The 26,098-nt window shown below is 30.8% G+C and overlaps 1 protein-coding gene across 7 annotated transcripts in view; it reads left to right on the plus strand.

The window, feature by feature from the left end:
- The window catches only part of by (focal adhesion protein tensin), a 209,996-nt gene that overhangs the window by 171,046 nt on the left and 12,852 nt on the right, over positions 1 to 26,098 (plus strand). For 5 of the 7 annotated variants that reach the window (XM_088184383.1, XM_088184382.1, XM_088184384.1 and 2 more), the window contains 7 exons: positions 2,561 to 2,770; positions 11,245 to 11,445; positions 11,513 to 11,688; positions 11,760 to 11,912; positions 12,714 to 12,865; positions 12,945 to 13,208; positions 13,282 to 13,449. In XM_088184383.1, coding sequence (XP_088040509.1) covers positions 2,561 to 2,770; positions 11,245 to 11,445; positions 11,513 to 11,688; positions 11,760 to 11,912; positions 12,714 to 12,865; positions 12,945 to 13,208; positions 13,282 to 13,449 — 1,324 coding nt within the window. Of the gene's footprint in view, positions 1 to 1,376; positions 1,791 to 2,560; positions 2,771 to 11,244; positions 11,446 to 11,512; positions 11,689 to 11,759; positions 11,913 to 12,713; positions 12,866 to 12,944; positions 13,209 to 13,281; positions 13,450 to 16,438; positions 16,573 to 26,098 lie in introns of those variants that run through there. The other 2 variants (XM_088184386.1, XM_088184389.1) reach the window with 2 other exon arrangements.

Consider the following 26,098-nt stretch of genomic DNA (forward strand, 5'->3'; position numbering starts at 1 on the left):
ATGGACCAAGATGTGATCCTTGCGGCACTATTTTGAATATTGGGAATCATGAACAAATGTTTTTACATAAGGATATGTTTAGGTTATCGAAAAACTAAGGATTTAGCTATTTAGTAGTTTACTGTAAAAAAAGCCTATCCTAAATCAAATGTATTTTATATATATATAATCAGGTATGAAGTCTGTACTAGACGACACTAAGCTCGTATTTCTTATAAGAGAGATCAATTTTTTAAATTGATAAAATTGAAAACATCGTATCTTTGCGATTATTTATGCATTAAATACAGTTTTATAGTATACATACAAAGATATAGTAGACATAAGTTTAAAACCGTATTGTTGATCAACGATAAATTTGTAAAATTGCTTGAAAAAATACAATAATGTCAATCAATTTAATTCATTTGTGAATTGAAGTAACTTCTGTACATTTTCAAAAATATGGAAATAAAAAAGTAAAGATTCAATAATACTTTTTTTAAGACACTAAGTCCATATTGTATATCAGAGAGAATTTTTTCAAATCGATAAAAATGTAAAACATAACCGAAAAAATAACGCATCTTGCGTTTATTTATGTATTAAATACAGATTTTTTAGTAGACATGCTATCTTTAAACCAGATTTAACTAAACGTTTTAAATCAGCATAGTCTCACAATTGTTCCGGATTACTCATTGTTGATTATTCACTTGCCATAATGAAGTCTTTGTGTAAAGATCATATGCGTTTTGTTTCAACTTTATAAATTCATTAGAAAACATTAGAAAAAAGAAGTTACAATATTTGATAAATGTTATTTAAAATGATATAAGTATCAGGAATTATGGTAGTGATTTGACCTTAAACTTAACAAGAGGTACTTATTATTATATGCTATAGCATAATCAGTTTATTGCAAATTATATCATTAGATTTAAGTATAGAATTAGGAATTTAACTTTAAACATATTTTCAGTGTACTATCGCTGGCCTATATTTAATGATATATTTATCAGATAATATTTGATTGCGATTATACTGTTATTGTTTTGAATTATATATCACATTATTATAAAAAATACAGAAATTTGTCTTTCCTTAGAATATAGTAAAAATAAATAACTGCGTAGTCAAGTAAAGGAACACACAGTTAAAATATTACCTTGCAACGTTCGCTAGCGTGACTTGCGTTATCAAATTTCGATTTTTTTCACATAAAAAAATCATAACATGCGTACCTAGTACATAATATTAGCATCGTATTACTATTAAAAAATATAGCTAATATTAATGAAACAGTAACAATGCCTAATAACGCAAAATATAAAAACATAAGTTTATAAATTCGATGTTTAAAATCTAATATATGATTATGTGTATGTATTTTGCAGTAAACACTTAACGATTGCGCCATCATAAGCTTAAAAATCGAAGAGATACTAAGCGCAAACATTCATAACTTTATCGATAAACGATAAGTACGTACTATTTATGATCGCGCACTATAATTATGTGTGTTTAGTTATGGTAAAAAATTAAAATGAAAATTTATTGCGTGACAAACCAGACCATGATGATAAGTTAAATGTTAATTAACAATCGAAATGTTCCTGTTTTCGGTTGTGCAAACGTATGATCGATAGCATTAAAAAATAACGTGTTTGATAATGAAAGATGAAAGGGAAAAGATCGAGTCTATTCGGATGCTGGCTGTATTAATATTAATCGATATCATCATTCTAGATATGATGTGAGATGAAATATAAGCTGTCTGACGACGGTAGATGTTGCCGACAAATCGACGGGTAAATTGATTGATTATGTTGCATTAATAAAGTGGATTCGCAATTATTATTGGAGTTGTAACGTTTTGTTTGATGTGTTTTGCAAATATTATTTATATACGTCTTTAGACAAAACATTAAATTGAAAGGTAGATTTTCCTGTATGATTCAATAGATAAATATTTAGCTGATTACTTCATAATCCTTTCCTTATGAAATAAAGTGGACTCTATAATATGGGCAAGAGTTTTATTAAATATAATTGGTGTTGCCTCCTAAGACGGACTTTTTTTATTTATTTATAACAATAGTTTAATATTTTATGCAGCTAGAAAAAGTAATATTAGTAATACTGTAGTATTAATAGGATGAATCTTAATAGCATCCATGCTTTCAAATCACAAATTCAAATATTGTATATCATACTTTCTATAAATAAAAAGAAGGCGACTTTCTTATTACGTTTTTCAATATGCATTCAATATTTTTTACCTTTGTGATAATTTTCTAGTACATTTTGGCAATTATATGTTGGCTCAAAAGCGTCAAGGTCAGAATGCGAATGAACCACTTAGACACTTTTATGAAAATGATCTTCACCAATTTAACAACTTTGACCGAATCAAAGCATTAAGTAGTCATATCCAACAATACAGAATCACTGAAACAAAGTATCTTTATTTTAATTACCTATCTTAATAAACACTTTTTATAAAATGTTGATCTAACTAGTTAATTATCACGTAGTCTACTTATAGAAATATTCTAAATTTTCATATATTTTTTTCCAGGACGGAGAAAGATTTTCCGACACCAGCTGGCAAATCCACAGACAGTGGAGAGAAGGTGAAGGTCCTATATGGCCAGGACTACGAAGATACACATCTTCAGCGCCGACTCACACCAACAGCATCAATTCCACGCCAGTTTTGCCATCTGCCAAACCAGTGGTTTCGTTGCCAATCGCAGAATCTCTAGGCACTCCCAGTTTACGTAGATCGGTCAGTATACCTAAAACATTTTATAACACTAAAAAAAAGTAATATTCATAACACGTACGCGTCGAAATTTGTGATAATATAACGAGATCGCACGTGGTTAGAAATGTTTATGTCCTCAAATTACGGCATGGTTTATTCAGTTGTAATATGATACAAATTGAATGTGGTCATGTTTATTTTTTGACGTGAGATCACGAAAAGAATATCAATGTTTTTAGACATGTTAGAAATATATTTATTTGCCATTTTTTCCTGAAATATACTAGGATTAATAGTTAAACTTCAATGATGTAAAAATACAATATACGTATCTATTAGGAAATTAATAATATTATAAATTATGGGGTCTCTATGTAGCTCACCGATATTTTGTGTGTCGTTGATGAATCCTATGGTTGTTTTAAGGAGAATCTCAGTTACTTTTCACAGCTTAGGTTTCGATGAGAATTTAATATATTATAATAAAACCCTTGATAACTCCAGCTTCCACATTTATTAATGAGCTTATATATCTCTACGAGGTAGCTGCAATTAGGTGAAAGTCGTTTATTGAACGTGTGCTACAAATTTATATAATAAAATCCTCTATTTATAATATTATGTTAATTAATATGACATCTAGTACACGTCACCACTTCGTCTGTTGCTGAGCACGTGAATTAACCATTGCTCATAGTGGCCCATATATACATATGTATATAACAATACATTTAAAAAAGTATTATTTATTTTTTATAAAGATCATCATGACGTATTAGGAAAACATGTTGAGTCATAATGGTCAGATTCGAAATTCGATATAGAAATAATTGTAGTTATCAGTCACAGCTTAACATCTATTAATACTTTATTGAATTTAATTAGTTCGTTTTAACGGCGACAATTTTTGTTCAAGTAAGTTTTAACAGTTTTAGTGTAATCGTTTCAGTATTATTAATAGACACCGTTAATGGACTTCCGCGCGGATATGCATAACTAATTTTTCTTTGTTACGCCAACTTAAATTCTTAGTTAATCTTTAGTTTTTTAAGTATTGTGCTTTTACAGCAGAATCATATTGTAGGAAAATTAAAAGAACGCATAAAAAAAGAACCACGTGTTGTTTATTAATTACTGGTCAGTAATTACTGTTGAAAAATTAAACAAATTAGGATTGGAAATTTTGCCTCATCCTCCATATACTCATTATCTTTTTCCTACATATTATCACATTTATCAATAATCAGCGTGATAATCTAAAAACACTATCACGCTGTTGGCAAAAAACTATTTCTGTAAACTAAATATATTTTGATTGATAAAAAAATATAGTGTTTTTATTTCAATGAAAAAGTCAGCCATTTCATAAGTAACAACATAAATCTCTTGTAATAACTTTTCACGTCACTCATTTGTATTTTTATTGTAAGTATTTTGTTTTTAATTGGCGAAGATTAATGCTCTTTTTCTCTTATAAAATGTTGTATTTTAGAGACTGTGTTATGTCTGGTTACTCAATTAGCACAATCTAATCTTTACCATCTGTTTTTAACAAGCAACATTAATATCGCACATTACTTATTATGAATCTTATTAACAATTTTAATCAATTACCGGTTTTATTAAGTAGTTGTACATTAAATTTACACTTAATGCATTAACACCTGTGGTTGTTAGCGTCGCGCGATTATCCCGGTCGTTTAGCGTCTGGATGCTGAGCGATAAGATCTTCGCGTTCATTGCAACTTGATCATAAATCACTAGTAAAAGTGAACTAGTCAGCACCGAGCAGACTGGCGAATGTGTGGGCAGTAGATATCTCGAAGGAAATATTGCAAAATCGATTCAATTGAGACCTTAGGGCGGTGGTCTATTATATACAAGCTATAAAGTAAACCTACAGCATACTTTTTCCAATTTTTTACCAGACGAACAGAACATTCTTTTTACGACCTTATTACTGAATGCTTAAATTTATGTATGTCTCAAAATAGACGCATTCTTCCTTCAACTCTCACTGGCATACCCTTGTACCAAGATCGTCTCTGGTTGTTATTTTCGTTGAACTTGCCCAATATAGCATTGAGATTCATATATAAGAATTAAGGATGAACGACGCGTATATTATTTTTTTATTTACTATATAAGTATATTTTTAAAACGACTACTTAATTCTTGAGAATTTCATACATGTAAAGATAACATAAAGCAGAACCAGTTATAAAATGATTAGCGAATTTATTTTTATGTTTATTATAATAAAAAACATCGCTCATGAATGATATCTGAACTGCTGATAAACTATCTTGTATGTTCACGCATAATACAATTATTAATAATACTGATAGATTATGCTATTTTAATAACACACGTTAACTGCTTGTTCGTGTCTGTGATATAAAACCTATGAATTGATGAATTTTAATGAGATAAATAATATGGTTTATTGTTTATTTAATTCAATAGAAAATCGCTTCAGATAAAGTAGACTACAAAATAACTATTATATAATGGCGATGTAAAAATAGTAATTTTTTCACTGTAGAGGAAAGTTTGTCTGAAGTTTACATTGACATTTTAATAGTTGATCGTTATATATAAGTATGTATGTATATAGAGATTTATTGTACATATGTTTATATATATATATCTGATAACTTGTAACATGATTATTCAATTAATGGATGTGCTGCGATTTTATATGTTTTGGCGAGTATATCTTAAAAAATTAGAAATTAATAAACAAAAACTATTAAATTATTCGTGTTACGTTGCCTCAGTAGCCTTTATTGTTTTTATGACTTTTTTGGTTCATACAAAAGCTAAATTAATGCTATACTTCTCTATGGGTTTTAGAAAACAAGTACCTGAAAATGGAATAAGCTTTTCTGATCAGCTTCTCTATTTTTTTCTATTTTTATAAATACACTTTATTTACTGTAGAGACACGACACCAATAGTTCATCTAACCTCACAAAAAAATTGTGCGTTTATTACTGCCATCTTTGCGTTTAGCCACAAAGTTCACAATCTTACCTTTTTTAATGATTAAAAAATAATTTCGGTTTTTGTTTCTAATTTCTATCAATGAACTTGTAATTTTATCACTTCGTGCTATCATTATTTGAACGTGCATTCTATACCTGTTTTGGTTACATTATATTCAGGTATATTAATAATTTTGTTTCAAATAAGCTACTGATTTTTTTGCAAGCGATTTTATAAATTAGTATTATTTTTTCAATAGTATATATTCACATTCATCGCCGAAGATGAAAAGCGGCTTCTTCCTCGGTCTTTCGTGTGTCTGAAGTTATCAATTAGGAATTTTAGATGCTTAAAAATCCAACGAAGAGTATTATATAAAGATTCGTGAGTTCACTATGTTCTTGCTCATTTATTATTTTTGAAATTAGGGACGCACTTGACTCTTTTCTACGTTAATCTTAAAAGTCCTAAGCCAATTTGAGGACTCAAAGAGAGAAACAGATTATTACTTTTTTATAAGAGTGCTTTAGCATAACGATTTTTTTTAAACAGCTGGAGATTTGGTAACGCTGTCAGTGGAGCACTTAATTGAGGTAACTTCTTGAGAAGCTATTCAAAGTTTATTTAAAAATAGCAGTCTAAATCTCCGATAATAAAGTGCGTCAGCTTTCTTTGTAAGTTGAAAAACTATTAGTTTTATTACACTTTTAATAAGAAATAATGTCTCAACTAAAAAATGGATAAAAATAAATATAAGCTTTTTTGTACAAGAACTTAAGAAAATTAAACAATGGTCTATCTTAATATGGATATGGTATAATGATGGTTGATGTAAACATTGCTATGGAAAAGAATCTTGAATATGAAGTTGTTACCGAGCAAAATCAAAATCATTGTAAAACAGTTGGGGGTTGGTAAACAAACGTTTTAGGCCAAAATTAAAAATATATAACAAATGGGTACCGCATGAACTGAATCAAATATAAAAGATTGCCAAATCGAAGTTCGTTTTGCGCTTCTTTTACGCAACAAATATATTTTATTATTATAGTTAGGCATTCTGGTTTCACGGTGTATTTTATTTTTAGAGAAGTATGAATTCTCAGTTTCACATCTTGATGAAATCGACCGACTCCAACTCCTTTATATAATTTTCTATAACTCGTCGAGTGCGCTGAAAAGCGTTTATTTTCTGCGCTTAAAATAATCAAATCTGATTTAAAAGCTTTCATATACGCTGACTTACTAGAAGCAAATATTTTTTTAGATCTAATTCAGTTTAAATCACGGGTGGAAAAGGTTAAATCTAGATTTAGTACAATTTAAGATTAGATTTTATCAACCTGGCATAGTAAAATCAATGAAACGAGCTTTTTTCCTTGCGAATAAAATTATTAAATTTGTAATTTTTATTTATTTTAACGTGTCGTTTTATAATATAAATATTTTATCTTACTAAAAGTATATTATATATATATATTTATATTAGATTTATTTTTGTGCTTACTCTTTTAAATACAAATATCATTGTAATAAATCAATAAAGGTAATTTAAAAAAAAAATATAAATTAAAAATCAATTATATGCTGGAAAAAATAATATTATTAAAATGCTTACAATCAGATCAGATTCGGTACAATTTTAAACGACTCCACAGCTCTGCATCTTCCGACTTTAATAGTGTGCAAAGTTAATTATTATCTGAGAAAAATGTATTTAAATTTTGAAGTCATATTTTTCTAGCAATCTATTATTTAACCTGCGTTAAAAATATTGAGAAACACTATCTGTCTGTTACACGTTACCTCCGTTTTTATTAAAGTGCAATTTTAAATAATCTTAGCTTAGCTTTCTGAACATATATTATATGGATATGATTCCCTTGAGTCGCGTCGGCGAATGTACTCGGTAAAGCACTTATTCAAGCTGCTGGAAGGAATATACAAAATTCGGAGATTCTGGAAGAACTTAGTTTTCGTGTGCCATATAATTACAGGGCTTGCTTTTACGAGTATTGTTGAGATACCGCACAGAAAAACAAGAGTATTTGACAACTCCCCCAATAAGCACAGCTATCTGGCTTTTTAACCATCTGTCGGATAGTATTGATTAGTTGTCATCCAGATACTCGCAGTTGATAGATGCATTGTGGTCTAGCCATTGATTTTATTATTGTAAGTATTTATTTATATGCAGAGTGCAGTGAGCTCTTATGCCATGTACATGTATATAAATTAATAAATAATTAATAAATGGCTAGGAATACAATAAGATCTTGTGACAAGCACAATTTGATTCGTATGCATATCAGCTCTTAGTTTTGAACTTGTTTATAGTTTCCCATGTGCATTTTTGGGGTCAATAAAAAGCACCATTATCCGCACGCACATCTTCGATATAAACGAGGGGAAACGCGTCTGGGTTGCCATGACGACGCCCGCCTCCCTGCGGATGCATTGCGGCTTAGGCAGACAGCGTCCCGGCGCCCGGTGCCGCAGTCATGTGCATTCGGTGCCTGTACTTCGCCATGGGGCGACGGGGCAGCTTGCAGAAAGAGGCACCTAACCTGCTTTTCGAGATGGCAGTGGCTCTGTGGAGGATCACGCAGCATCTGCATAACATCGCAGAAACGGTCTGACTCGATTAATCTCATTATTAAATAATTATTCCTTTTGTGGGCTGAGAGAAGAGAAAATAACTTTGCGTCTCATCGGGATTCTGTGAAATATTCTGTCTTATTTTCAAGATGCGCGTTCTCTTCGTAAATTGAAAATGCCGCATTTGGATCGATACGAGAAAAACGAAACAAATCGTTATTTGTTATTGTTGATAGCAACGATAACATCTCTAAGTGTGATCTACGAATTAAATAACAATATTATTTCCGGGAAACCAGTAATTAATTTGCGTACTTCGTAACCGGAGTTATAAAATGTGTTGATGTTTTATAATTTACCGTTTTTAACAACCTGATGAATGTTGTTTTAAACTAGACCAAATTATTGACTATGTATTTTAATATTATTTTATGTCCATACATATGAGACAATGAGAATATATCGGAATGAAATCTTAGGATTTAAGTGACGGTTTAGCTGGACCAGGTGAAAATAAAGCGGTGATTTCTCGGTCTTATAACGTTCGTCTCGGCGTAGCTCCGCTTGGTGTGAGTTCGCCTGAACTCCCGTTTATTACAAGTCGGAAGCGAAGTGGTAGATCTGTGGTTAGGTTCCTGGCTAAAGTTTCTATAGAAAGTGAATTCTGTAGGGCCGTGATCGGGCTAATAGATACTGTTTAGTCCAACATCTCTTCCAGTTCTCGATCGTTTGGCCAATACCAATGATTCAAGGAAACACTTTATGTGTACGATAATTTGGAAGTCTATGAAATGTAAAATTCAGGATTCGGTATCTGTTTGGCGAAGATATTTGGGCAACAATTTTTATGCAAATAAATGAACATAACGAAAAATATTTTATATTAATTTTACAAAAAATATTGGTAGCCTCTGAATTGCTATAAAAAATTCACAAAAGTCAAATGATATGAAAAATATGTAAAAGCTAACACAAAGTTTTTGAGGGACAAAAATAAATCGATTAGTTTTATAAGCTTTTAGCAAGTCTTGCGACTAATTTCGTAGCAATGATTACGGATGGTGCCGATAAAGATCAAATGCACGATTTGCGATAATTTACTACAAAATTATTTTAACTGGTATTTTAGAATGCAAAGGATGAACTGAACTCATAACTTTATCACACTTATTATATTTTGCTACTTTTGAATTTTAGCTAGTTTTTCATATCATGACGCATTGGAGAAACCTATCAAATCTCGAAATTCAGATTTGTAATGAAAATAAAATAAACATCAATCCGGCGTAGTGTAATCACAGTTCAAGATATTTAGATACACACTTTTATTGTGTTACTCTTGTTGAGGAGCCACGGAGGGCAACGGAGAAGTGGTCAAAAAGTTTTTTTTGTTAAAAACATATTTAATATAAGTTTCAAATATTTAATATAAATAGCAAATATTAATTATAAAAAACATTTTTTATTTTATTAGTAGCACTATATAAATAGCAAAAAATAATCATTAAAGTAGCAAAAAGTTTCGTTTTTGATATTAGTCAATAATATTGGTAAAAATCTTGTGTAGAAGTTTGCAATTTTTGCTTTATTTTATTAAATAATTTTAATTCATTTTTAAGTAAAGTAAATTCTATAATTGCACAAGCTATATAAATATTTTGCCAAAATTAAAATAATATGGTTCTTTCTACGTTAACAAATTATTATTGAATGAGATAGAAATTTTCCAAAGGTGGGCGATAAGTCAATTAAGTTTGAGAATCTATGTTCTTGACGCATCATATTATATTGATAAGCCAACTTCATAATTTTTAACTTTATAAAAAGAACAAAACTTATATTTACATGGTTCTTTTAAAGCAAAAATTCTATCTACACACACACGCATTTTAAAAAACAATTGTTGAATTATACCTGAAAAAACTGGGTTTTAATTCCATTAAATAGTTTTTATATAATAATACTTTCGAACTATCATCATATATTATGTTTTCTTAGATTTTCCTAATCTTTTATTAAAAGTGAATCGAGCTAGTCGTACATAGTGACATCTATTGATTGTAAATTGTAATAATAGTTTATAAAAAATATAATATATGTTACTGATTTACAGACGTTGATTTCAGTTTGCTGTCTCATCACTGACTTAGTAGTTGTTGATGTTTTTATCTCGTTGTAACGCATTGGACTAACGCCTATCATGTTTCCATGGAAGATTTATAATAAATAAATAAGTATTTAAAAACGACACCTAGCGACAATGCGCCGAATTTTTAGTGACAGTATAGTTGACAAAAATTTGAGATTTTTGTTTTTATGATTACTTGCTACTTTAGCGATGTGAGATTTTAATTGCAAATGTATCAAAATGATACATTATTAATACTAGATTCGGTTAGCCGCGCACATGACAAGTTACCTCCTTTAGTTTATGCAACTCTAAAGATCTAAAAAATCACATACGAGTCGTATTCCGTCATCTTAGGGAAATATTACAATAAAAAATAAGATAGTACCCGTTAAAAATTCAACGGAGATTATATAAAAAAATATAAACTAATCTAAAACCTAATAGAGAAAATATAATTTATTCATAACACATACCTAATTCAATTAAGATTTATAAACTCAAACCTAACCTAAAAATATGCTACTGTCTATGGCTAAATAATATTATTTTTTATTTTTACATATTATTAATTTAAATGGATTAAATGAATGTTACTTAAATTTTTAATTTTAAAAGCTGCTTAAAAATATTATTTTTTTGTTTTATATAACAATGACTTTTTTATATTTCATGATTCTTATAAGTTTTAAAAATTACCGATAGGTGTCTATACATATATTTTATTCATATGTTAAAATAAAATATCTATTTTTATTGATAATATTTTATATTTTTTCAGGACGATGGTGAAAACGATATGAGAAGAATGGGCAGTCGCACTGAGAACCATTCTCACAGTCAGATGGAACTCAGCTATGTCACCGAAAAGATATTGGTGCTGTGGATTCCGAGAGGGGTAGGAGTAACTACTGCCAGCAAACTAACATACGAGAGGGATGCTTCTCAAATGCTTAGCAACAAGCATGGACAGAATTACATGGTGAGCTTATTGCATATAAACAAATAAATACTTAATACCGTCTGACACATTTATCACTCGGTTATAGATATTTAATCTGACCGAAAGGCGCAAAGAGATAGAAGAGGCGCACGGAGGAAGAGTGTGCGAACTCAATTGGCGCCGAGGTCTTGCTCCGCCACTTGAAATTTTGTGTTCTCTCTGCAAAAAGATAAATCATTGGCTGGACGAGAGTCCGAATCATGTGGCCGTTCTCAGATCTTGGTTTGTTTGTTTGTTGAATGGACGTGCTTGTGACACAAGTGGAAGACTTAAAGTGTTGATTGTGTTTGCAGTGGTACCCGAGAGCGATTTGTGGTTGCTGTTTCGTCTTATTTGCAGTACAGTTCGATATGCGCTCAGCAGAAACAGCCTGTCGACAGATTTGTAATGAAACGATTCTTGGATACGAACGCTGCATTTGTGACAGTTACACCGTCGCACAGGAGGTAATATTAACCAGTTCAACGCCAAGCAAATTTCTATGAATTTGCTCTGTAGGCCACCATTTTCAACCCTTTAAATTATTATGAAAGAGGAAAATTATTTACCTGGAAAATCACTGTTTACTTTCCTTTTTATTAATTTTAACATAAAAGTGAAAAAAAAGCATAGAAATAACAAGTTTTAAAAACCACTGTCAGGGCTGCCACACACAAATATTATATGTAATTTATATTGTATGTAGTTTATATTATATGTTTTTGGTTGTTTTTAATATTTGTATGGGACACGATAATTTTCGTTGTTTTAATCAAAATCTTTTATCAAAATGGCGGCTACTTCATATATTTAAAAAATTTAAACTTTGTCAAAAAAATTTAAAAAATAGTAAATATGGCAATATTGTTATAATATAAACAAAAACAAAATTCAAATTCTAAAAATGTTTTTTTTTAAAAAAAAATTGTTTTTTTTTTATCATTTAAAAAAATATTGTAGCAGCCCTAACAACGTCTGTATGCTCAATCGTAAATAATAAAAGAATGGTTCAAAAATTGCACATTTTAACGATCACATTCCATTTAATAGATGTCTCTGTATAAAATTAACGAAAAAAAAATCAAATTTATTAATAAATGTGTCCGTAATAACATTTGCGTGCCTGCACGCGCTGGCGTTTGACGGTCCGACAGCTTTGGCGTGCAGGCACGTCACTGGCGTCCAAAGGGTTAATATAGAATCAATCAGAGATATTGTAAATTAGTAAAAATAAAATTTTATTGATGTATTTCATACTATTTTTCTAGATACGTGGAATACTTTGCTGGACTTCTCGCTGGAAGTATAAAAGTAAACGCTGCTCCATTAATGTTAACGCATGTAACAGTTGTCGGTGCTCCGTCTATGTCACACGTATTTCTCAAGTTATACGAAGGGATCGTTCCGATATACACAAGTAGTAAGTTGAACATGACTTTAAACTCAATCTAATGGAATTTTCTTTATTATTTACCAAACTATGTTTATTATTCTTTTAGACGTTTATTTCCTGGGTGCTGGTACTCGGCAATTCACAGCCACATTAGGAGCTCCCGGCCCGGGAGGTGTAATCGGAGGAGTTCCGGTGCGTGGCGATGTTTTGCTACGCTGCTACACTAGATCTTCGCCGACATCTATTCATACAAACTCTGCATTCGCAAAAGGAGAGAGGAAACTTTTGTTTTCGTGTCAGTTCCACACCTGTGCTGTATCCGACTTTACCATAATATTTACCAAATACGATCTAGATGAGGCGTGCAACGGTAAAGTACTATAATACATTCAGCTAAAATGCATCATTCTGATTGCTTCATTAATTATATTATATATTTATAGGCGACCAATTCCCAATGGACGGTTCTGTTGAGATCCAAGTGGCGGGCGGTCGGCCATCACCAGCTCCGACGCCATCAGTTCGCATTCATTGCGTGGACGATGTAGTGTCCCGTTGGGATAGTTTACAAGATTTACACAATCAGTCCTCAGATGAAGAAGATTTACAAGGTATTTTAAGATTTATATCAGCAGAACATAAATGTTTGAATATAAGTTATGTCACAGGCATTGCTCATTCTGAGTAGTGCTATAAGCGCGTTTATTTATGCTACATAATAAAATTTTTGATGGCTACTTTACTGCTTCATGGTGAATTTCGTTCGTTTCAGTTTGGCAGTATATTAAGTGTCATACACGAAATTTATGACTAGCGTGAATAGGACTAGGGCTTTAAAAGCTAGTCATTGATCTATTTCTTAAAACTTTATTATTACAGTTTCTTTTAAATATATATAAAAAATAAGTAAAGCAGAAGTCGTCTCACTTTACTACATACATTAAACTACGACTGCTTATTCTGAACTTAGAATAATTTAGAAAAATAACTTGTTTATTTTATAAAATGCAATAAAAGTAATTGCTCATTCAGAAACATTTTTAAAATACTATTCTGTTTATATTGTCTTATTGTTATTGGTAAAAAACTGCTATGAGAGAAATTTTTTTATGAAAACTCAAAAATGATTTATTTTTGAAGTATATACTATATTTTTTTATTGATAATCTAAATTTATAACAAGATTAATCAATAGTTCATCGACATTTATAGGATAATGTCACTTACTACTCCTAACCACCCACCACATACAGTATCTTTAAAAGGTGTGGTCATATTCTATAAAAAATGTTACAAGAACAAATTTAGACATATGTGTGAGTGGAATTATATAAATAGAACCCATTTCTGGTTGAGATTCTGATTATTTATCGCCCTTAATATTGATATATGATTATATGTCAATACCAAGGGCGAACAATCAAAAACATATTATATTTGAGCGTTTAAGATTAACAACTATTTTAGGAAACATAAATAAAAAGTCTTAGTAAACCTAACTTTTATATTATTGGAGTGTTTTGTTTATTGATTAAGCCTCGAATCACAAATACTTTTTGGTACCTTATATCTAGCTACAAGAATTTTAACGAAGAATTTGCAATTCTATTAACATTCATTGATCTCGTTTTATTCTAACGTTTGTATCGCCTAGAATCAATATCAATATATTTGATAGATAACTAGCTTTAGTATAAATATGTATTTTGGATGCTCCAATCATGACACTGCAACATGAACAAAACATTAATATCTAAAGTCCATTTATTTTACGTTTAGGGAATTTTCCTGTCTGATTTATTGGCATGGCTAAGTACAGCGAATAGGGAAATGAATATGTTTGAAGCCAAAAGGAAAATCACTAGGAATTAATGTGATTTTGGAAACTATTAACTTAATGTGATTTAGGAATTAATGTGATTTTATCTTAATAACATATTTGTTCAATTCCTTCACAATCAACTGCGTTTAATTGCACAGTTTTCATGAATTAAATTACTCGCAGCATTTAGGGTTAATTTGTTTCGTTATATTTCACTTGCATTCAGAGAATTTAAGAACTCAACCGGACAACTGGTTGCTTTTCTTTTCATTTATTATCTTGTCAGTTCGGTAAAGTGAGTGTGCTGCAACTGGCATCACTTCTTAAATTGAGAAATTGTTTTAATTAAAAGTATCTGCCTGTGAAATATAATGCTATATAGATTGCAGTAGTGATAAAATAGTACACTTACTGGAATGACTATTGCAGTTAGTTTGACGTTGGAAGATCTTATTGGATCAAAATGCAGGTGTCAGTAATATGCAAGGTTCCTCGAGGGTAGCTGAATCCAGTTGTTTAGTCTGTGTTCATTGAGATTGGTTTGTATTCGATTCGTGGGTGCAGAGTGAACAATGCTTTTATAATGTTCAGCTCCAGCTAACTTCCAATGTGGTCGTTTGTGGGCGAGCGTCTGATAATTACAAACATTATTCGATGTAAAGCCATTTTTTAGACGTGTCTCAAAGTATATGAAAAAAAGGATTTTAGAGTTTTTAAGTTTTGGTAGTGTATGGCTTTTGTTTTTGTAGCTTTCTAGAGGATTGAACACAAATCTAATATGCATCTTTGATATCAAGAAGCAGTTTTGAAATTGTCTAATTGTTATTATTTAAATACTAGTTATTTCAAACACAAAGGTCATTTATTATAACGTTTTCGGTCATTACTTTGTTGACTTGTTTTCTATTTTGGTTTTATAAAAATAAGACAATTTTCAGCTTTATACAGAGCGGGGAGGGGGGAAGTTGGCAAGTCAATGGTCGTATTTTAATATTTGCGTTTCATTAAGATCCATAGTATTTCATTAAGTGACATGCATTTTTCTGGCCAAATTCAAGGGGTCCCTGTTTAGAATCCAAGGCAAAAGCTATAATCAGAATTTTTATAACAATATTATGACTTCAAATAAGTGAGAATCGAATGAAGCACATCTAAATCGTATTTTGACCAAAAGAAGGGCGCAAAAAATAATTATCCCTTCTCAGAAGGAAAAAATCCACGTCAAAAGCCATAAAATCGTGTCGGCGCCGTCACACTGGGATGGCGACGGCATGCTTTTATTGCTTTTGACGTGGATTTTTACCTTCTGAGAAGTAATAATTGTTTTTGCACATTGCAATTGTTTTTGTAAAAATATATATTTACCGGTGAAAATGAATTCCGATATGATTTCCCCGAAATGACATATTTAAAATATTTTTTCGAGAATTTCTGTTTTTTCTTTACATTTATTCTAGAGTAATTACATGTGACATTTCTGATATCGATTCTAGATCCTATACTAAGTTGTTTATCTAATCTTACCCTTAAACTGGATATGGCGAATCTCACTATGTAGGTTAATTTACATAAAATTGAAAGTTAGTTTACTTTTTTGTCGTTGTATTTTAGCGCTAAGTGTCCAGAGCCACCTGTCGGCCGTATTCTAACCGTACCAACTCAACTTTTGGGAGATGTTCCGATTCCGAGGTGCCTGGTTGTTGCTATTTTCGAGCGCGGCCCTCTCTCCTCTCGCTCCCGTCTCGTTCCCGCTTTCAGTGTTCGTTTTTCATTCATCGCTTCATTGAAACGATTTGCGGCCTAAGTCTGATCGTGCACTTGCGCGCGGTCGCACTCCTTAACCCGAACTCGGTGCGAAGTCAAACTTGATAACTGCAAGCTTTCAGTGTGTTTACCACCATAGGTATAAGAAGTGAGTGTTAACGTTTGACTGTTGCTGGCTCGTGTGTTGTGTTTAATCGACCGATTCGTATGCGGTGCGAATTGTTTTTTATAGAAACACTTCCGATGCGAGAGTTGCTAAATGTGTGTTTAGAATACGCCTACCTTGTTTTATAATAGCATTATAACGATCGACTATGAACAAAACAACATTGAATTCAATATTATAGATTTATTAAAAAATAATGCACGATTAGAGAAGGATAAAACAGCTATTTGGTATCAGAATTATGTTCGTGCCTATCTTAAATTTGTTTTAAAATAGCTTATTAATTATAATAAGCAAGTGGATTATTTAAATATAAACTTCAACTTTAAGATGGTATTTTCTTATAGTAATCAAATTATAATAATAATACTATTGTACAGCTTTTATTGAGAGTTCCATGTCGCGCGTATAAGTGTGAGAGAAACAAATTTAGCATAGATTTAGAAACCACAATTTCACAACTAATATTATTTTAGAAAATATTATAACATTCATATATTTTTAAAGCATACATTTTCAATGACCTATTAGAATTGCTTACAAGACAAAAGTTAAAAAAAGTATATACACAACTTTTTAGCCAGCAAACATTTTTTGTTGGCTAAAACAATTGCACTATGAAAACATGAAAATTATGTTTACATTAAAAAAAATCAGTGGAGTACAAAAAAAAATATTTGGGCTATTTTGTCAAAGTTGTTTTGACTATTTTGTCTTGGGCTATTTTGTTTTTTATATGTTCCTTTAATCAAAGGTTTCAATTTAATATTATTTTCACTCTCAAGCTCTGTTCTGTGGGATTTTATTTATTTAATGATTTATATTCGTATATGAAAATGTTCACTGATTGTTGAAAGTAAACATACTTGAGTATATATGTATATATATATATATATACACAATATACATATATGTAAATACTATATTTATTTATTTTAATAATTTATTTAGCCAATATAAATAATTGTTTATACACTAAACATACATATACAACATAATATTAACTTAAACAGAATATAAAAAAATACTTTTTTATTATAATTTATACGAAGGTGTTTCTTTATTCCTTTTAGAAAGCCCGCTTTATTTTTATTTTTGCGGATTGTCCTATAAATATTATTATACAAATTCACATCTACGTACAATATTCCCCTGGCCGTACTCATTTTCTTATACTTATCTATTTTTAAATTATCTCTGTTTCTAGTATTTCATTTATGTAAATCTTTATTTTTTATTAAAATACTTCGGTAATATATTATTTTCTATTCTATTAATCTTTCAATTATATTTCTACGACTCGTAAATCTATTTTTATTTGACACAACTCTCATTGTTTTTTTTTGTAGTTTTTCCAACATCGTTTTATATAATTTATTCAGCATATATAATATTCTTGCACAATAATTGAAGTGGAGAAATAAAACACTATTATAGATAAGTTTTTTTTATTTATACTAAATATATTTCTCATCCTAGATAATAAAACTATTTTTCTACTGTTTTTTTTATTGTATAATTACGATGTTTTTAAAAATTCAAAATTTTTGTCTAAAATTACTACTTAATATTTTATATTTTCAACTATTATAGTTCCCTAATAGAGTTATCTATAACTATTTATATATTATTATCTCACAGATCTTTATGATTAATAATAAAACATTTAGTTCAAGTACATTATTATTTAAGTTATCTACAACTTCTTTAACATTATCACATATGCAATAAATTAAAGTGCCGTCTGCAAACATATGTATTTTACATTGTTATATGTTATTAATTATATCATAATAAATATATGTATTATAAACAGCAATGCTCCTAATTCGGACCCCTGTAGTAGACCGTGAGATATTATTTTCACTTTGGAATAAGCATCAATTTATTTTAACTTTTTGCTTATAATCTAATTAAATTGAAACTATTTCACATATACATATAATCTTTAATTTATGTAACATTATACTATCGATTATTGTTTCGAAAGCTCTCTTGAAATGCAGTAAAACTGATCAAATGATTTTGTTCATATTCTTGTCCAAAAACCAGTCATTAATCACTACTTGTAGAATGTTTTATTTTTAATCCCGATTGTTGTTCACATAGAATCTTTTGTGAAATAATAAAACCCTTTAATTATTTTATTACTACCTTTTTTATACAAGGCAACATGTTAATTGTCCTCATTTCCTCGACCTTTTAACTATTGTTTATTGTAGGTATACATAGATATAACAGTAGCAATGTTTAAATATCAGGTATTATTCCTTTTAAGATTGCTTTATTTAATAAATAATTTAATTTAGTTATTATTATTTCTCATATTTCTTTAATTATGTTTACATCTAATTCATTTTTACAATTTACAAATTATTTTTTGAATTTCTTTTCAAATTTTCTATTAAATGTTTTATTATTGTTAGGTTTTTGCACTTTGCGCTAATATTCTCGCACCTTGTACTTTCAAGCACAATATTGATAAAAATGTATTTATTTATTCAAATACATGTACGTGGCATAATAGCTTTACAGCAATCCAATAATCAAGACTAAGAATTAAGGCATAAAACAGAACCAGAAGATCGATTTGTTACATGTATTTATTGCATCAATATACATATGTAATTCAGGTGTCAGTATCGGGCGGCGGTGTCGAATGCGGTGGAGTACCGAGTCCGATATAAAGTAGACTTTGTAGTGGTAATTTTGTAAAAGAGTGCGTGTCGAAGTGAGCATTTTTTCCTATGGCGCTTTTCTCTGATCTGCCGTAAGCAAATTTCAAGCTTTCTCTAACATAAGCTTAGGCGAATGGTGAAATTATTTTATTTAGACTAACTAGATCGTAGCTACTAATATGTTCACAATGTTTAAATAAGTATACTCATTTTTCTCGAGTGGCCATTTATAAACTAAATCATTGTAGTTATTTTCAAACCACTCTTAGAATTATTTACGGCTTTACTAAAGACATATTACTGCTTAAAATCATGATGTTGTTTACTGATTTACTAAACAAGTCCGATTTTTAAGCATGTTTACATTTTGAACATTTTGCCAAATACAATTCAAAATGTCTGCAAATATTTATAATTATAAATATATTGTTTTGGGATACTAGCGATATGATCTTTTGGTTCAATATAATACAATATTAAGACCCTTTAAGAATAAAATCTTGAACCTGGAGAGACGAATTTTATCGGTAAGAATGCAAAAATAGTTTTGCAGCATAAAATCGATGATTCAAAATTTATTATCACAAGCAAGTATTATAAATATAGTCTAATAGTAAACATCTTATATTATACTATGTAATAAAGCACTATATTGGTGTCCGTGTTTTGCGTGTAGTAATGTACTTTTACGACGTAAATTTATTGACTATTGTGATTTAAAAAGTATTTTCAAACCTCTCTTCGAATTATTTACAGCTTTACTTTAAGAAATATGACAGTTTAAAGTAAAAAATAAAATAAAAATATATCCGCTCAAAACTAAAAAATCTACTCACGCACGTTGATGCTTTTCCCATGTAATAAATGTTGTATCGAATATATGGTTTAACGTAGGCCATCCAGTTTAACCGGTTTGAATATTTTATTCTTAAAACTAAAAAGATTTAAGAAATATGTACTTAAAACTCATTTTTACACTTAATTGCTTAGTATTTTTATTTTTTAAATAAATACAGATTTATAGTTTTATGACTTCTTTAATTAACTAGTAATAATACATTTTTATGTGTCTACAATTTGAGACATGAATAACGATTATAATGAATCAAATAAAAGCGCATATGAGACAACAGGCAACCCAACATTTTTCGTGTTGTAAATCATCATTATGTTTTGAGCGCTTTATTACGATTTATTGCTTCAATTGGAATTATAATTTCGCTTGTGATCTGACAGATTTATTCACGTGAATTGAATTATGAGCGCTTTAAATCGTATCCATAAGCATAAAGAAATCAAAAGTCTTCTGCGTACATAATAATCGACCGATTAAAACATGTTTGCCTTCCGCGTAAAAAGAAAAGTAAGGCATTTTTTGTTATAAAATGCCGATCTGTGTCTTATCTTGATTTGGCGAAAACGTGTAATCAAGGCTCGTTTCGTAACTTTTTGATAAGATTAGGTACGCTTCTTTAGTGTTTTCTACGCGCCTATACTCGGTTTCGGTCGGTCCGAGGGTTTAGTCGTAAAGTTAAATTCGTTCTAATAGTAGTTCAAAAACGCCCTGAACTATTTTTAAAAAATCGACCGGCGTCGGTTTGTTGATCGTCGCGCTTCTCGCAGAAAAGACCGGTCGTAGTCGTCTCCTCTTTGACGTGGGTCACAATTGACCGCGAACTGCTCCTCTGAGGTCTCTTCCTACACGCGAGACCGTTTACGGCGCCTCCAGAGTCGACGATGAGGTCACTTTCGGTAAGGTTTAATTCGAAAAACCCGCCTCTAAAAACAATAAAAAAAATTATATCGATCAAAAAAGAGTAGATAAAAATAATCCCATTCTGTTGCTAAAGGTGGATTTTATTCGCAATTTATGTTAATTAAACAACTCAGCAGGTAATTATCTGACGGCCGTGTCTTGTCGCGTAATATACACAGAAAACGCGTACACATAATTAGGTATAATAATATTGTGTTTATAAATGAGACGCTCGTAGGTGATATGTTAAAATATAATAACGCCTACTGTGACACTACAGATTTGGCTAATACACGTGGGCACTCTCAAGTGCAAAATTTACCGTTTTATTATTTGCATGTATTATAATTATAATGATTTTCAAGTGCGAGATTGTTTAACCCTTAATTGTTTGAAATGGTTGATTATTTTTTGATATTTATACATAAAAATATAACATATAATATTAAGATAAGAATAATCAAATAAAATAAGTTCACATATGCGGTATATGTACTTTGATATTGGTGAATATGAAGAAAAAATAGATTAGAGATGTGAACAATCCGCATTATGATAAGATTTAGATTCTGATGTAATCTTGTTCAGTAGGTCAGTTTTTTATTTGATAGCGATCTATTAATCATTTATTTTGTTATATTATAGTTATTTAACATGATATTTTCAACGCTAGTCATAAAAAATATTCTATTTGTTTGTTGACTGAGAAAAGTCATTTCCTTATATAACAAATCTTATAAGTAACAACACAATAATATATTATGCTACTAAACCTGGGAAGGTTGTGAAACGAATCGTTTTCCAAAAAGTTTATCAGTAGTCCAAGTCGCTCAATTCTGTTGAAAAAATTGTTAGTTTTTTCTTTTTGCTATGAAAAATCTATCATGCTTCTGTATTAGGAACTTTTTATTCAGTCTTGACTAAATGTAACCGTTAAATATTTATATGAACTGTATTTTAAATTAAACTAGCGGTTTGTTCCCGACATTGTCAAGGATTAAGATTTAACACAAATGAACCTGTGATTATTTCAATAAAGTCATTTTTGTTATCTATATTTTGTAAATGTTATATTGTTACATGACATGCGTTAGCCTAATGCCTTACAACAGGGTAAAGACAATCAACATCTAGGTAATGAGACACCAAACTGAATACAGAAAATTTAAAACTTTCATTTATAAACCCAATGCAATATGAACAAACAATGGGGTAACATTTAGTATAACTTTGACTAAAGAAAACTAAGAAGCTGGCTAAATTTTCGGGCCGGTCAAATATATTTTTATCTATATGGGCGGCATTTTTTTTTATTGTTTCTACATATTCATCTTAGCTTTTAGCTATTCGTGAATATATATTTTTAGCGCATTCAGTTTAAGAACGATACTACACGAACAGTCAAAACATCGCGAAAATGCCGCCCCCAAGCAAGTGCCGCCCTGGGTGGTCCGACCCCTCGGCCATAAGCTACGCTACTGCATTTAAGGATCAGATAGTATATTTCTAATATACGTGGTAAACATTACTGCCGTTGAAAATATGCGCTCCCTTTCCGTTGATGCTGGATTGTGAGACTTAGATTTTAAGATTAGTTGCAAAACATTAAATTAATTTCGTCTACTACATTTATTATTTTTCTGGATAAATATTGGTGGTGGCTTATTATTTGTTTGTTTCATTATTCTTTGTTTGCCAATGTCATATTTATGAATGTCATCAGTAGTATCCTAATAAATTTTAATTATAGTATCTTAATATTTGTCGGACTTTTATAAAAGACGTATTAAAACAATGAGCTGTTCATTTCTTCTTTCTTTTATTCTTAAGTTCACCTCTGCAAACATTTCTAGTGATAAAGTTTTTAGTCAAAACTTAGAAAGTTTCTATCCAGGATAATTTTTAAGTCCTGGTACTCATGATGGCACAAAAGCCGAGAATTCCGGGGTTTCTCGACACACAATGCCTAGTTACAATGAGATAGTGATTAAATCTAGTTATATTGTAACAACACTAGATTGAAATCGAAGTAGGGATCACCTACTATTTTATTATGATTGTCACTAATTTTAATAAAAGTGTTTTATCTACCTTTTTAATAATTTATCCCTATTTTTTATTAATTATTTATAGTTACATTGTACGATATTCCTTATATATTTCAACTTAGTTAACGAACGCTAATTATTTTTATTTAGTGAATACTTTTGAATAATATTCGCTTTGAAATTTAATCCTTACCCGATTATTTTAATCCTCACTTTGGATTTTGCATGCATTAATTCCACGAACGCGACTGCCTCAATGCAGCAGCTCTGTTATATTGTTCTCATTGAAATTTAAATGGCATCGAATGGGTTAAAAACATATAAAATAAAAACTTAATTGCCATCAATTTACTCTCGAACTGAAAAGGCAGTTTTGCGGGACCACGATTTTCTTTTCATTTTTCGATCGACTGGTTAGATCAGCTGAACCGGTTTTTTGGGTTCAGGTATGAAATCCACGCTTAATTTTCAACCTGCCTCGCTTGAAGTTCGAAGCGAGACAAATCCTTGACTGGGCGACCAGGTGGGAGTTGCACTTGATTACGCGTTAATGAAACGAGCTTCTCGTTATATAATGGATGTCAAGGTGACAGCGCTTCGTCTTTTGTGATATTCGATAACCCTTTGAAGGTTTGCTCGTCACATTGCGGGTGGGCGGGCGCCAGCCCGGTGTAATTTGCACCTGAACTACAGAAATAGAGCGAACGGAAGCGACGTCCATCGTTAGTCGGCAGGGTTATGGAACTCGATGTTGGACTTGGTTCAAAAGCGTAAGAGCCGCTTTGACCATAGCGTTATTAATTTTCGGTTATGAGAAATAATGCGGGGGTCTCAAGATATTTTGTCGAAAAAATGATAAAAATACGCATTGCTGTTGCTATACAATTTATATTTTCTATAAGAAGCATTTTGTTGTACTCATCATATTATACATCTTAATTACTATCGATTCTGGAACATTATAAGTACGTGCATTTCAATAGTTGGAAATAAATTTTCCAATATTTTTTTTATTAATATTTTTCGGCGTTCACTCTCCTATTAATAAATGCTGGTATGAAAAACATTCCCAGATCATCTGACCTGCAAGATAATTGACTGTCGGCTGAATAAACTCGTCAATCAAACGTAGTGGATCCCATCTGACCCAAACAAGTTAAATTTGCCTTCATCTGAGAATATTATACGCTTCCAGATCGAATCGGTTAATTTTTGTTGGCCCAATTTAATTGTTGCAAAAGCATTTTCTTTGATAAAAACAGTATTTTCACCGTCATCCTTGCCTTTAATCCTGATTCTCGAAGTCGACAACGTACAGTTTCTACGCTTATTTCATTTCCACTAGCTTCAATGAATTCTGTTCTTATATCCACTGCACTTTTAAAATGGTTTTGTAAACAAATCCGTTTTAATAACCGATCTTCTGATAAATTGGTCTTTCTTTGTTTTCCTGAGCCTTTCTTCCTTTGTATGGATGTGGAATCATCAAATTTTTAATGCAATTTAGCACAGTTGCTTACCTGCACCCTATTTTGCTTTCCATATATCGAGAAGTGAATTTTTCCTTAACCATAATCAAAGTATCTGCGCTTGTTTAATGAGATATTTGACACTGTACTAGAATAAATGGAGGTAAGATTTAAAAAAAATACAGTTTAGTTTATAGAATTAGTTGATTCTAAAAAATTCTACATATTTATATCTTCATTTCCCTATGATATAATTTTTTATACTGAAATCGACGTATGGAGGTTTATTTTATTCATTAAAATTGAAATGTGAAATGATAGCCATATTTTTCTCCCAGAATGGTTACGGGAATTGTGACATTTTTAAAATAAATAGTTTTCAGAAATGTATAAGCTTTGTTGCTTGATCTGCACTATTACAGTCAGTACTTCAAAAGTCGATCGTACCTTTTCATGTTTAAAAAGCAATACTCAGGGTGAAGCCAGGCTTTTCACGCTTTCACAAATGTCGAAAGAAAAAGTTTTACTTGAAAAATACAAAATCGTACAAATTTATTCGATACAGTAATTAAGAAATTTCTTCAAAATAAACGATAGAAGGATTGTCCTTGCATATAAATAAATGATTTAAAAAAATTATGTGATTAGTTTCAATTTATTTAATCGTACCATCATCAGTTAATTTAATCGTACTATTTATTTATGGTATGTTATAGGTTAATTAAAAAAATTGACAATTTTTCTTTATGACTAGACTATCTGGTAGTTGATACTTACTTGTAGGTATTCATTATGTCTGATTGCCTTACACATTTGGTAAAGATTTGCCTCGTTGTAACGCATTGAACGTATGCCTGTCAGGTTACAAAGAAAGATTTAAAATAAATAAATATATAGTTAAAATAGAAAAGTATAATAAATAAATGTAAATGTGAAATTCATCATATCTTATTTGCTGACTGAATTTTTTTTTATGTATATTTTTTTCCCATACCTGTTTTAAAAGTCATTGCACGCCACTGAGTCATACCATAAATTATTGATAAAAAGCTCTGAGAAATCCAACCAATTCTAATGATGTTGAGCAGTGATTCGTTTTTATTGCACGCTACTTTACATACATATTAGAGTTTCATCAAATAGATTTTTATTTTGATTATTTAATATTGAACGATTAATTATTTTGATCCAATAACAGTTCAAGTATCTCTGGTTCATTTACGCCGCAAAACCGAAAACAACACCGATCTTGGCTCAATTTGTCCATTAAACACACCCATTAATCGGTTGACCCAATTGAGGCGCTGCGCTGGGCACCGATCCTGATCCGCCGTGAAGTCGTTGCACAAGCCGACCTCGAGCTGGGCCGGGGCGAGGGGCCCTCCCCCCGAGACACTTGTCGTTTTGGACCCGCGCCGCGGACCAGCCCGTGCGCATACGGGTCGGAAAGCACGCCCAAAAACGGCGCGAGAGAGCGACACGCGAATACAGATGCCGCCGGACGTCCGTGGTTCCGCCGGAAGGTCGCAAAGGGCTCTCAATCGGACAGAGGTGTTC

The sequence above is a fragment of the Plectrocnemia conspersa genome, unplaced genomic scaffold, assembly GCF_051122295.1.
Source record: "Plectrocnemia conspersa isolate PC_06_02 unplaced genomic scaffold, ASM5112229v1 ptg000004l, whole genome shotgun sequence".
Taxonomy (NCBI): domain Eukaryota; kingdom Metazoa; phylum Arthropoda; class Insecta; order Trichoptera; family Polycentropodidae; genus Plectrocnemia; species Plectrocnemia conspersa.